At 40.4% G+C, this 14,861-nt stretch overlaps 2 protein-coding genes across 5 annotated transcripts in view; one reads left to right on the forward strand and one right to left on the reverse strand.

The window, feature by feature from the left end:
* Erich1 (glutamate-rich 1) overlaps nt 1-14,861 on the forward strand; it is a gene marked incomplete at its 5' end in the record, with an annotated part of 52,793,804 nt that overhangs the window by 4,944,125 nt on the left and 47,834,818 nt on the right.
* Nucleotides 8,120-14,861, reverse strand: part of Aadat (aminoadipate aminotransferase) — a 38,068-nt gene continuing 31,326 nt past the window's right edge. For 3 of the 5 annotated variants that reach the window (XM_087588007.1, NM_017193.1, XM_087588006.1), the window contains exons 11-13: nt 12,913-13,019; nt 9,577-9,678; nt 8,120-8,580 (exon numbers count right to left, since the gene is read on the reverse strand). In XM_087588007.1, coding sequence (XP_087444133.1) covers nt 8,539-8,580; nt 9,577-9,678; nt 12,913-13,019 — 251 coding nt within the window. In that variant the 3' untranslated portion in view covers nt 8,120-8,538. Of the gene's footprint in view, nt 8,581-9,576; nt 9,679-9,892; nt 9,916-12,912; nt 13,020-14,861 lie in introns of all 5 variants that reach the window. The other 2 variants (XR_015639376.1, XR_015639375.1) reach the window with 1 other exon arrangement.

The following is a 14,861-nucleotide window of genomic DNA, read 5'->3' on the forward strand; positions in this document are numbered from 1 at the left end:
CTTCTTAGTTTATTCACATAGGAAGGTGATTTAAATTAAACCTACAAATAATGGGGGAAAACAGAGCCCCAGCGAGATATCTCTTATTAGCCATCAAAGCTTCTAGTACTGGGATTAGGTTACAATTGAGGGCCAAATAGACTCTATGTGAATCCCCAAACAACACAGGCTGTTGCCAAAGCTATGGGTTATTCTCAACACAAAGCAAGTCCTCCTTGGTGTAAATAACACCTATACAAATAATTGAACAAGGACATGTCAACCAGTGCCTACACTGAGCCTTTAACTCTGTGTTCCATCTCTGGTAAAGAAGGTACCCTGTTTCTACAAAAAAGAAAAAAGAAAAAGAAACACCAAGCCAGGAACAAGCCTTTTGTTCTACAATGGTACTGCCTGTAAAATATGCTAGGCAATGGTGGCACAAGCCTTGTCGGAGTAACCAACCAATAATTAATCTAACTTAAGGCTTACTCCATGAGATGGAACACATATATGTCATTGCTTTGGTGACCAGGAACCTAACAATAGATAGCCCAGGGATATGGGGAAAAGTCTGATGATACTGGTCTAGAAAAGAAAAAAAATGTAGTAATAAATGGCTCCTAATGATATTCTGCTATACTCATTGATCAGAGAGTTATTTAGCCACCATCAGAGAAGCTTCCTCCTGCAGCAGATAGGAACAAATAGAGGATCACAGCCAGATAGTAATAACATTGAATGTGCGAGACCTTGGAACACTTAGTCCTAAATGGTATGTCTTCATCAAATCCTTCCCATCAGAGGTCAGTGATTCCTGAGGAAGAGGAGGTAGAAAGAGTCTGAGAGTCAGGGAGGATGGAGGACACTAAGAAAGCAAGGCCCTCTAAACCAACATGAATAAAGCTCATTTGAACTACTGACCCTGCAGAAGCGTGCACAGGGACTGCATGTGTCTGTACCAGGTCCTCTGTGTATGTATTATGATTTCCATTTTAGTGTTTTTATGGAATTCCTGAGTATATCAACAAGTGGGTCTCTGATTCTGGTGCCTTCTCCTGGGCTCTTCTCTTTTTGTTGGTTTGTCTTGTTCAACAACTTTGATTATGACAATATGATTATATTTTATTTTGCCATTTTACAAAAAATAAGTGAAAATGAAAACCTATCCATTACGGTAAAGGTTAACAACTGAACTGTCATTTATAGCTGCTAGGAAAGGAAGAATCAGTTGTCTCCAACAGAATGCCACAAGATATATCAACTACTCCAGGGAAGGCCTTATATTCAGTATTGCAACATACCATAGATTCCATAGTTTTTGTTTTTTAAATATGCTTTTTTTTTAGTTACAGTTTGGTGTGTTTTTCTTTTGTGTGTGTTTTATTATCTTTTTCTTGTTTTTCTTTTTTTTGTGGGTTTTGTTGTTGTATTGAAGGGTAGGGAGGGGAAGAGAATCTAGAAGAATTTGGAGGAGGGGTAGAATATGAACAAAATATGCTTAAAAACGTTTGAAATAATAAAAAATTTAAAAATTAGTAAAAATAAGCAAGGGCCTGTATTTTTGCTTGTATGTTTTGCCTCTATTGGCCAAGCCCATTCAACAAGAGGAATACCAAGCCAGGTACTGGAAACCTAGCCAGCTAATCTGTGTAATTATACTTACCAACAATCTATAAACATGTATCCTTATATCCATAGATAAATATAGTCTTAACTTCTCTTTGCAACAGAAGATGGAGACCACTACAGAAAACTGAAACTTATCAATGTGCAGAGTTGGGCAAACCAGTTCCAGTGGATACATTTACAAAATACTCCTACTTCTAAGGCTCAGAGAACATTGTAGAAGAGGAGGAAAGATTATAAGAACCAGAGGATCAGGGATTTCGCTAAGATCGTGGCCTCTAGCAACATCAGAAGCTACATCTGTGAAGTCTTACCAACAAGACTGCCCAACTATAAGCTAAACAAGAATGACAACAATGGACATGCCAAACTAGACAAAAAAGAGCTCACAAGGCCCCAACCTACACAAAGAGCTAGCTAGGTTATGAATAATGCTTGGAGTGGGATAGGTGGTTCTGCCCAGGAGAGAGCACAGCAATTGGTTTTCTAGTGCCAAAGGTTAGCCCTCATAACCTATGCAGGAAACTGTATGGACTCAACAAGGTTATATTTGGAATACATATGTATATACAAATAAATATTTGTATAACAGCAATTGGTAAAAAAAAAGTCTTAATTTGAAGAAGATCAGGGAGAGAGATATATGGGAAGGTTTGGCAGGAAGAAAGGGAAGGGAGATGTATAATCTCAGAACAAACGAAAGGAAGTGAAAGCTTGTCTGTACCAAATATGTTGACATAAACCAGCACCCATTAATAAAGCAGAAACAGTAAGCAAACAAAGAAAACCCCATAAAATCAAGACACCAGATGGTTTTGTTATAGACATTTGCTCAGTCTTCATTAATTGTCCTATTGAGGAAGAGCCATGGCTCTTTGCTTGAACTTGGAAAAGTCAGCAATGCACCTGCTCTACAGCACCTTAGGGCTCCCTGGAGGCATCGTCCAGGCCCTCACAACCCTGAAGTTTCTTTACAATTCTACTCTCATTGAATGAGAGTAGACCCATGGACGATCTAACATCATTCCCTTGTACTTAAGACTACTGTGAGATGGACTCAATGTTCAGCAGTATTTTAGAAATTTGCCTTATATAAACGTCACAGGTTTCAATGGAAAAATTCAGTCTTTAGGGAAACTGTTTCACTACTTAGAACATAAACTGACTGCTGAGAGGATTAAAAGTATTCAGCTTTCTTTGGCCTACAACCAAATGACAAGGGGTTTTCTAGGAGTCAAAGAATGTTCTGCAGATCATAGATCCTCAATGTTATATGAATTCACTAAAAATGAACTTCCTGGGCCTCTGATTTGGAAAGATAGTTGTAATCTAAACTACCCTAAACTGGCCTTACAAACTGCTATCAACCTGAGGAATTTCAAATTACTAAACTTTCTGTCTTGTTTGCTCATGAATGTGAAGTATGCAGATGTAGAACATGTGAGAAAGAATAGCTAGGAATTAGCCTCAGTTGCTCAGGCAGGCCCTCAATGTTTTCAAAACAGGAGTAGCAGCTGATTCTAGGAAATCAGTTTTATTTGCAGATCTCATATGCTGTGGAAAGTGCTAAATTCCAGTCAAACAACAGTTTTCACCAAGTAGACTAACAGAACATGCCCTTCTTTGTCTTTCTAATGTCCATCTACAATGCTATAACTTAGCCATGTCGTTCTACTACCCCTACCCTGTGATGGTGAGCATTGTGATTAGGGATAGTAGTGGTTCCTGTTGGTTTGTGTGATGGTCTGTAGGATAATCCGGAGTCATGGTTGATGCTGACTGTCAACGCGGTAGGATTTAGAATGACCTGAGATATCTGCCTGGAGCCCATCAGAAAGTCCTAGGCTACTCCTGTATCTTTTTTTTTTTTTTTTTTTGGTTCTTTTTTTTCGGAGCTGGGGACCGAACCCAGGGCCTTGTGCTTCCTAGGTAAGCGCTCTACCACTGAGCTAAATCCCCAGCCCCCTCCTGTATCTTAAAATGTTTTTGATCATGTTTTCTTTTAGCAACCTCAGAGTTTTTGCTCTTAAATTAAGGCTCTTTATCCATTTTGTCTTTTGTGCAGAGTGAGAGATATGGACCTAGTTTCCCTCTATATAGTACATGTGAGTATCCAGTTCTCCTGGCACCATGTGTTGAAGAGGCTGCTCTTTTTCAATGTATTTTTTGAGACCTTGTCAAATATCAGGAAGCGAGTAGGTCTGGGTTTGTCTATGAGTACTCAATTCTATGACATCAATTTATGTGTCTGTTTTCGTGCCAGTACCACAATATATTAATAATATAGCTATACAGTATAGCCAGGGGTCACAATGTATGAGTAATATAGCTGTACAGTATAGCCAGAGGTCAGTTTTGTGCTGTGCCAGGATTGCTTTGGCCACTTGCAATCTTTTCTGCCTCATGTGAGTTGTTATTTCTCTAAGTTCTACAAAAACATCACCAAAATGGAGATTGTGTTAAATTCGTGCATTACTCTCCAAAGAATAGTCATCTTCACACATTAAGTCTACTGATTCACAAGCTTGGGAAATATTTCCACCTTCTAGTGTCTTTAATTTTTCTTTCAGCCTTTAAAGTTTTTGCTGTCTTAAAACTCTGGGTTAAGTAGTTCAGTAGTGAATGTATTTGAAGACGAGTACAGAGCACTTATGCCTCAGGAGGCTCCTATAATCTTAGCTGCTCATGGGTATGCACGGAGGAAAGAGGAAGGTTCTAAAAATTGCAGTCACAGGACACTGAGTACTGCAGATACTGAGGCAGTGAATGGGCTTCATCTTCTACCTTTCTGGAAATCTTGTAAATTTAAGATGATAATATATGACCCACTTGATGGGAAAATATATTGCAAGTGAAGAAAATCATTGAAAAATGATGTAATGCTGACACATGGTCCAAGAGTGGAATTGTGTGAGGAGAATTCTGACTGTAATAAGCCTCCAAGAAAACAAGACAAGAGTCTTGTGACTTCGGGATCTTCAAAACCACAGAGTTGTTCTTGGATTATACTTCTGCCCCTCCACCCCCAGCATAGTGGATAGGAATGAGTTTACTTCAAATTACTCATTACAACTAGCTACCGTCTCTGTTTATATGCCTCTAGGGAGTGTGTGACTCATCCTTGTTACTACACTTCACTTATGACTTTGTGTAACCCCCAGAGAACGTAGTGTCTGATGCTCCGAATAAAGTTGGCTAGGACGTTAGCCCATCTTCTTATCAACTTCTTTCTCCCAGGTCCTACCAACAACTAAAGCAGTGAACAAATGGTGCCCTACTGGGATCTGAAGTCAGCTATGAAATAAGAGGGTGGGGGCCCTTAAAGATGGTGGCAGTATTCAATTAGACAAGATGGATGAAGCAAAGAAGTGCAGGCCGACAGGAGCCGGATGTAGATCGCTCCTGAGAGACACAGCCAGAATACAGCAAATACAGAGGCGAATGCCAGCAGCAAAACACTGAACTGAGAATAGGACCCCCGTTGAAGGAATCAGAGAAAGAACTGGAAGAGCTTGAAGGGGCTCGAGACCCCAAAAGTACAACAATGCCAAGCAACCAGAGCTTCCAGGGACTAAGCCACTACCTAAAGACTATACATGGACTGACCCTGGACTCTGACCCCATAGGTAGCAATGAATATCCTAGTAAGAGCACCAGTGGAAGGGGAAGCCCTTGGTCCTGCTAAGACTGAACCCCCAGTGAACGTGATTGTTGGGGGGAGGGCGGCAATGGGGGGAGGATGGGGAGGGGAACACCCATAAGGAAGGGGAGGGGGGAGGGGGATGTTGGCCCTTAAACCGGGAAAGGGACTAACACTTGAAATGTATATAAGAAATACTCAAGTTAATAAAAAAAAAAAAAGATGGTGGCAGTGACAGTAATGGGACCAGGAAAGTCTTTGCTTATGTTGAGCTGGTACATCACTTTTAATGAAAGGGGAAGCACAAATATTAAAACCACTACAACTAGATTGCTTCCAAGTTGTATATGATTGTAATTCCTGGTTTCCAGAAAAGGGAACTTCAGATGAAGATGTATGAGACAGAATACTGAAAGAATATTGGAAAGATATATAAACAAGGGGGAAAGATCTCTGTTTAATTTTGGGTCACATGGGCACTTATTTATTATCAAAATAATTGAGGAGGAGAAAGGAGACTAATAATCATGAGGAAGAGAGAGCTAATTCCTTGAATGAATATTAGCTGATCTGATGATCAAACCTTAAAATTGGTGAAACAGGCAAAGAAGTGATTTTTCCCCTTTCAAGCAAAATTGAAAGTGAAATCAGCACCACTGATAACTATGCTGCTGTCTCAGATCTATTGTTGGAGACTCCTTTAGGTATGCATCCTCCATTGTCTGGAAATGACCTTGAAGCATGAGTAGAGGGATTTGATAATCAATCTAATCTTGAATTCTCTCTATTCTTTGGTGTGAACTTATGAGAGCCTATAAAAAAAATAAAAACCTAACTTTGCAACCTAAGCAAGCTACAAAAGAGGAATTTGTTTCCCAATTCTTCCCTGGCCTCGTGGGCTGCACACGGTGGTGTTTGCAATGCACTAATCTATTTACAACCTTAGAAAGAAAGACAGCATTAGACAGTCCTCACATATTATCTCGAGAGGCAAGGAAAGAGCTTCCACTGCTTGAATCGAGGTGACTAAAAGAAGCATTTGCGGATCTTGTGGATCCTTTGCTGCCTTTAAACTTATTGACTTTACCCACAAAAGTGTCTTCTACAGGTATTATATTGCAAGAAGGCTCTTCTAAGGGTACTGAAGGGATTCATGGTCCAGATATTCTCCAATCTACTAATACTTCTTTTCCCTTTAGCCCCACGGGTGGAATGGGCTGTTTTGATTTATTTATTATGGCTAATTCATAAACACTTAAATATAACACCTGGCTAAACCTACACACATCCCTTATTTATTGCTCATATGGATGCACACTTTGACCTCTCTGGTTAATGCAAGCCGATGCATTAACCTGCTCCATTTTTACTTTCCCAGAAGAAAATTGGTAGGGAATATGCATCTGGAGTTTCAGATGGATCCATTATGGAAACATTATGGATTCCTCTTTGACTTCTTCAGCCCTGGATCATCAAGGACAAGGGCAGAGCATGAGAAGACAGTGGACTTCACCAGAAAGATAGCAATCTTCAGCTAAAGGGCAAAAGAAGATATCAACCGTATCATCAGAAGTTGTCTGCCCACCTGGGGCCAAGTTACAGTCCTATGCACCGAGGGGCAAGTTATTCTGTGGAGCACAGAGAGCCCTAGGTAACCTGAGAATGTTTTCTCTGGCAAAGCTAGCTGCTGTGATCTGTGCATCTGTGGTGAGTGCCTCTGAACATGTGTGTTGCTCTTATGTACCCCATCCTTCTTTACTTCAGCTTGTAGATTAGACGAATCCAGAACCTGTTATCATTACACGACTCTGTGATTATGATGGACCTTGAGGCCACAGTAGACTCATCCATTCATCTGAAGAAGGGTCTGAGTTTGATTTTTCTTTGGAATTTGAATCATTTCCCATTTGCATAGGGGGGCATTACATTTGTGTTCGTACGGGTTTATGAACTACTTAGTCATCTGGTTCTTTCTTCAAGCTATTCTCTAGATTTTTCTGATCATTACGGTAATGTAACCAAATAGTACTAGACATGGTTTGGGTCCTTGTTCTTGATGGCAGAATGCTTTCACAATGGCTTCACTGTTCTGATATTATTCATTTACACTTATAATTTACTTGTTTATAGGATAGACATGCATCAAATGACAATTAGATTTATCTTCAGTACCTCAAATCAAATCTCCGAATATCCTGCTACTAAAAATGAAAAAGGAAGGAGATTTCAGAACATGGTCCGAGGATGGGATCGTATGAGGAGAATTCAGAGTAATTATGAGAAAAAGCCAAGATAACAAGACAAGAGTCTTTGACCTCAGCTTCTAAACAACAACAACAACAACAACAACAACAACAACAACAACAACAGCAACAACAACACACAGAATAGTTCTTGGAGTGTATTTTTGTGCCCCTCCCAGATGTAGCAGACAGAGTGAGTTTACTTCAGATTATTCATTACAACTGGCTATTGCTATCTGTCTATATGTATTTGTGGGAAAACATGTTTTTGCCCTGTATGGCTTGCCTGTCATGTGCAGCTTGGCCTTGCCTCATGTGAGTCTTCCTAACCCTCAGAGAACAGATTGTCTGAGGCTCTGAATAAAGTTGGCAGACTTTGGTCTGCGTTATTTTTGGCTCCATTATCCCAGGCCCCACAACCAGAGTGGTAAAGAGTATAAAACCTGAAAGGCTGCAAGAGGAGTGAGCTATGAAGTGTTTGTAGACTGTGATATTGTGAGTCATGTAGCACTAAGTAATGATTTCTAAGATCACAATTTCTTTCTCCTTACTTGGAATTAATATGTACAATTTTTTTGGTATGCATAGCTTCAGAGTTTTAATTTCAAAGAGACTCCGTGACATCATGTTCGGTTACAAAGTAATTTATAATTGTCAAATTACAACAATTTTTGCAGTAAATGCTCATGAAATTTCCTTAAAGTAGAAAAAAACCTGCATATTATAGGCCATTTTAACTAATTCCCTTGCAATTTACTATGTTAGTTAGTCTATGTTAGGCTCAAAAAAATTTATTGGACATTATTAAGCAGCTACAGAGGTCTTTAACAATGAAATTTGATGTTTTGTTAGTTCATAATTAATCAAAGGGCAAAAGTATATCAGAAAGTTATTTTGGCAATGCGGTGGATTTTAAGGGGCTTCAAAGTTGTTCAGTGAAATTGCCACAGATATTTCACAAACTGGATCCATCCTGTCAGCCATTTCTTCAGCAAAGTATAGGAAATTTATTTTAAAATTATAAGTTCAATGCTGAGTTTGATTTCTTTATGAAACGTCTTTTATGAGTTGGGCCAATCTCTGGAAGACCTAAAACAGAAAAGAGATAAGAATTGATGTATTAGGATGCTATTTTCAAAATCTCTATTGTAAGTCTGGAGATTTAAATAGAATGTCTACCTGAAACTGGGATGATTCAGTAAATAGTAAGTTTGACAACAGCTTTCTCTCGGCAGAACGCCGTCAGGAGTCACGGAGATAGACATAGTGTGCACCAAGCTTACACATCTCCAGATTCTGCTGTTATCAGCCAGCACTTTCATGCATAATTTTCTATTTTGCCCACAGTACAAATACTTGTGATTTTATATATTCTCTCATCTGCAAACATAACTTATTCAGTTTGGACTGCTTAAACCTGTTCACATAAAAGCAGAGTGTACTTGTGGACAGCTTATTAGTAACAATGAGAAACAAATGAAGAAAAGACACACAAGGAGTCTGTCTCCAGTGCATGCACATGCGCATGCGCGCGCGTGCGCGCGCACACACACACACACACACACACACACACACACACACACACACTCACTTATGAAGTAAAGAAAGGATATTTAGTGAGCCTGTGCCTAGTACATATCCACACATGTCTGAAGGTCGAAGGCAGTGATTGGTCAGTAGCTTTCTTTTGGATTTCTCTGTGCACAATTCTTAGAATAGTTTTAAACCTTGTTACTGCATTTTTCTTCAGGGAAATGGACCAATGGCTGATGATCTTACTATTCATTTATGTGAGTCCATTGAAGGAAAGAGAAAGTATTGCCCCAGAACCTGCTGGGAACCCTCCAGAGTTCAGTAGTTCTGACCAGTCACTCACCAAGATGACAAACTTTAACACCAGTTTAGTCTCATTTGCCCATAATTGCCAAGCAAGAAAGCAAAAAGATGTTTATTAAGTTCGGAACTGGTACACCAAAGGCTGGCTTTTAGGAGTGTAAGAAGAAACTAAGTCATCTCTAACTTAGAGGGTGAACCCACACATCCGACATCAGAACTGACGGGCTGTGTGGCTTGGAGGATACTCACTAAGTCCATCTGCGCTGGAGTAACCTGAGAGAAGGATGCTCTGAAGAAGGAGGAGGGGGCTGAATTATCGACGAAGAAACTATTTCCAGGAACTAACAAGATCTGTGAAAGGTTGTCAAAAATAAGTCATTATAATACTGAAGAAAAGCTAAAAGGAAATTTAGGAATATCTAGTATTACTGGGGGAGGAATATTTCAGGCTTAAAAGCTATTAATCAATTAAGAAGTCACCACAGAAAACAAAAAAATATCATATAAAAATACATATGGCATGCAATAGACAAACCCAGTACACAGAATTAGGAACAATATTTACCATCAATATGACCAATGCTATTTCTTCTCCACATATAAAGAATGCATAAAAATGAGAAGAAAAGACCAAATTTTAAGCTTAAATGTAAAAAATATAGGTTAGAGACAAATAGTAAAATACGAATAAGTGGCTAACTTAGTTACAAAAGTACTATGAATATAAACATTGATATTTCTAACAACAATTAGATCCTAGCTAACAAAGACCAGGGACCAGTATTTTAAGGAGAAACCTTAAAATGTATAGGCCCTGGGATAGGAAGAAACTGAAAGGATACAAATGTTTAATACATAAAGTAGAAGTTATTAAGTGTGTTAAGATGCGGTGTTGAGAACAGCAAACGGCTCGTTTTATGACCGTGATGGTAGGAATAGCTGAGTGACCAGACACTCACTTCACAGAGACATATACTTTACTCCCTCCTCTGCCACTCGATCTCCATCCTGTTTCCTCTCTCTTCCTCCCCTCCCTCTCTCCGTCCCCTCTTCCCGCCCTTATGTACACACTGGGGTTGACTCAGGACATCACACTTTCTAAGCATGCGCTCTGCCCTCTGGCAACACTAGCCTTCTTGTAGTTATATGGGCCACATTAGTAAATTTTAACCAATGGGTGTAATAAGCTCCTTCCATTTTGTAGCAATTTTAAAGTACTCATTAAGACTAGAGGCCAAAGATGGTTAAAAACCCAAGGTTTTAATTTTTAGGCCAGTCAGAAATAAATTATGCTGTTTTAAATTTTAAGTTTAGAGTTTATATTTCATATTGCAATTGCCATGGATCTCCAGAAATATTAAGTAATTGGCTGTTGTTGTTACAGTTTATAAATCTGGGTACTCCTTGCTAAAAGAAGATGAGTTTAGACTGGAATGACATGGGGTACTCTACATAGAAGATTTCAAGCAGAGGATGGGTTTCATTATCCTGAAATGTGAAAGCCATCATTTCTCCCAATGTAGAGTAAATGTTTTGAGTTGGACTAGAAGCAAGGACCTGTAAGAGAGGGAGGATGTTGTCAAAATCTGGGCTAAGGCATTGTTGATGTAATTGGGGACTATTTAGAATAGGTTAAGCAACTTACGCTAGGATCCAAATGCATGCAATATACATACTAACACATAGTAGATGAAGAATTTGGGGAAAAAAGTAGACACTATGTCTGTTTCCATTCTTATCATATGTTCATAGATGCATTCAAACAGTTACCAAAAGTTATTAATAATAATGTCATTGACAGAAAAAAATCAAACTGAAGATTATATTAAAATGAATTCATTTGTAATAAGCAATATGCACATATGGATTAAGTACCTATTTTGTGCAGACATTAGGATAAATAGAATGAGCAGGACATGAGTCCTGCTCTCTTGTGAGAGGGTCAGAGGATAGACAATCCTTGCCTGGGCAGTCTTTCTCTAGATCTAACCATGGAAGGAAGTGTTTCTACTGTACCTGCATTGTATCTTGCCACGTTCAACCCAATTTGTTCTTTCAGAGTTACTATCTAGACAACAGTGATTCTGGAAACAGATCTCAGGTCTTAAAGAAAGACCTCATGAACATAATAAGGGAATTAATGGGGAGAAGGAACGGTTCAGTCAGTCAACTGAAAAGCTACACAGGAAATTTCATTTAGAGTTTTGATTTTACTCTGTGCCTGCAAGTGAAGGCTAAGTGGTAGGATTCCTTCTAGGCTCTACCTAACAGTTACTTGGCAATAGCCAGGTAGTCCTGGCTTGCTATAAAAGGGACTGTTTGGGGCCTCCTCGCTCTCTCTGCCCCTTTTCTCACTGACTCTCTTCTCTCCCTGACCCCTTTCTCCCTCTCTTTCCTTCTCCGTCCTGCCCTTCTTCTCTCTCTACATGCTTCTGGCCAGCCTCTCCTCTCTCTCTCTCTCTCTCTCTCTCTCTCTCTCTCTCTCTCTCTCATCCCTTCTTAGTTACCCTTCTCATGCCCTAAATAAAATCTATTCTATACTATACCACTTGTATGGACGGTAGCTTGGGGTAAGGGATGCCTCAGCATGGACCCACCAAGGGACCCTCCCCACCTAACCATACCTGGCTCCATCAAATATATCCTTGGCTCCTTTTAATAAAACACAACACTAAGAAAACTTATGATTTCAGTGTGTGTGTGTGTGTGTGTGTGTGTGTGTGTGTGTGTGTGTGTGTGAGAGAGAGAGAGAGAGAGAGAGAACCTATAAAACTTAATTTTACTAAAAAAAAAAATACCTGAACATTCTTTGTAATTTTAGCCAATAAGTAAAATAATTAGTCAAAAAGCTAGAATATGTGTAAGCTCTTCTAGAAAACATAGCACAAACATTCGTTCATAAACTCCGGGTAATAAAATGATGGGGGACTTCATTTTTGTTATTTTTATAAATAGCAACATATAGCATTTCTATATCAAGTACAAAGGGTGAGTGCCCCCTAAGCACTTACTGTACACACATCTAAGGACCAGGAGTTTGCACATGTCATTAGGTCATCATGGCAATTGGATGGGGTGGGACTCTTACAGTTTGTGCATAAGTGAATGAATGTGTGTGCTCACATTACACTGTGCATATTGTGGTGCCCAGACAAGTCTGTGGAATCGATCTTATGAATTTCAAGACAGAATTTACACCAGGCTTAGCACAGCACAAACTTTCCTGCTAGGCTCTCTTACTGGCCCAGGAAAGGGTTTTTGCTGTCTTTATTGATCAATAAATCACAGGAGTGGGTAAGAGACCCAGAGCTACATGTGTGGTAAAAGTGACTATGAAGTCAAACCCAAGGTGGATGCCTGAACTGGGGGGACCGACAGTCACTGATGTGAATGACTGTATTTCCATCAATTTAGCCCATCTGAATTGTAACTTCAAAATTTATTATAATTTTAATGCGGAGACAATATACCCAACATATTTCAACAACACAAGTGGCTAGGCCGCAAAAATATCTCTTCACTTTATTCAAAGAAATAGTGTGAATCTTCTTTTGGCCATCTCTCCCACCCACTTCCCACTTTTACCTCTCTTTCAATAGCCTTTTCTTCAATTAGTTTTTTTGCATCAGAGATTCCGTTAACTTTAATCCATAGAAACATGCCAGCTTTGGGAACATGCCACTCTGCCAAACCTAGAAAGAGAAGAAGACAGCACACTCTAGGCATGTCGCTGATGATTTACAGTTCCACAACCCAGATACAGTGGTCATGAACAATCACCCCAACAGCTTGTTTCAGTGGAAACATCTCGAAAATATGATTTGACAAGACCCCCCCAAACTGATGATCTCAGTGTTGGGTTTTGGGACAACCCACAAATATTGTTTTCAGTGTTTTGAATTGTTCATTTGAGCCAGTGCCAGTCTAGCAAGATATGTAAGTGCCACTTCCTCCCCGGCCTTGAAAGAAATGCAAGGTCCCATTGACAAGTAGCCCCTAAAGCTAACTGGTTAGTAAGGAATGTGGCTTTTTGCATAATAAAGAAATAAAAAAATAAAATGTCCCCACAGGCAGAGACACTGACAGAGAGAAGCAGAGGTGGAAGGAGATAGAAGCAGCTTGGTTGGAGATGGGAAGTAGCCATTGAAAACTGCGTGGAGAATGTCCCTTTAATGGTGGAGAAGTGGGGTTAAGTGAGAGGCTAGCTGAGAGGCTGCCCTAGCAAGAGGTCAACAAACAGCCTGTAGATATTATTCATGTCTTGATTACTAAACCTCAAGCAGGAGCCAAGAAAGTCTGGCAATAGTTGTGATAAGAGGCTGAAGGGAAGGGAGACTGTTTGCTCTGATGTGCAATGAGAGAGCTGTCAGCCTTTAGAGAGCAAGAAATTCAGTGCCTCTTTCACAGTTAGACTCACAAGTAAGACAAAGGGCTGTTAAAATTTTAACCTTACTTCTTCCATTCTTTATGCTGTCTCCTTGGGTTTCATAAATCCTATTGTTTATGCAATAGTTTGCATGCCCAGACGAATTTCTACAGAAATTTATTTAGGATAAAAGTATTTTAATCTGACCGGAAGTCCCACACCCGCGGATCCCGGCCCGCAGCAGCTCTCTGCCCCCAGACCCTGTGAGAGAGAAACCCAACTGCCTGGTCAGGTGGGCACTCCTGAGGCTGCAGAGCGGAAGAGACCACCAACACTGCTCACCCCTGCCCACATCCCTGGCCCAAGAGGAAACTGTATAAGGCCTCTGGGCTCCCGTGGGGGAGGGCCCAGGAGCGGCAGGACCCCTGCCTGAGACACCGCCGGAACCTGAAGGAAACAGACCGGATAAACAGTTCTCTGCACCCAAATCCCGTGGGAGGGAGAGCTAAACCTTGAGAGAGGCAGACAAGCCTGGGAAACCAGAAGAGACTGCTCTCTGTGCACACATCTCAGACGCCAGAGGAAAAAGCCAAAGACCATCTGGAACCCTGGTGCACTGAAGCTCCCGGAAGGGGCAGCACAGATCTTCCTGGTTGCTGCCGCTGCAGAGAGCCCCTGGGCAGCACCCCACGAGCGAACTTGAGCCTCGGGACCACAGGTAAGACCAACTTTTCTGCTGCAAGAAAGCTGCCTGGTGAACTCAAGACACAGGCCCACAGGAACAGCTGAAGACCTGTAGAGAGGAAAAACTACACGCCTGAAAGCAGAACACTCTGTCCCCATAACTGACTGAAAGAAATGAAAACAGGTCTACAGCACTCCTGACACACAGGCTTATAGGACAGTCTAGCCACTGTCAGAAATAGCAGAACAAAGTAACACTAGAGATAATCTGATGGCGAGAGGCAAGCGCAGGAACCCAAGCAACAGAAACCAAGATTACATGGCATCATCGGAGCCCAATTCTCCCATCAAAACAAACATGGAATATCCAAACACACCAGAAAAGCAAGATCTAGTTTCAAAATCATTTTTGATCATGATCCTGGAGGACTTCAAGAAAGACGTGAAGAACTCCCTTAGAGAACAAGTAGAAGCCTACAGAGAG

The sequence above is a fragment of the Rattus norvegicus genome, chromosome 16 (assembly GCF_021556685.1).
Source record: "Rattus norvegicus strain SHRSP/BbbUtx chromosome 16, alternate assembly SHRSP_T2T, whole genome shotgun sequence".
NCBI lineage: Eukaryota > Metazoa > Chordata > Mammalia > Rodentia > Muridae > Rattus > Rattus norvegicus.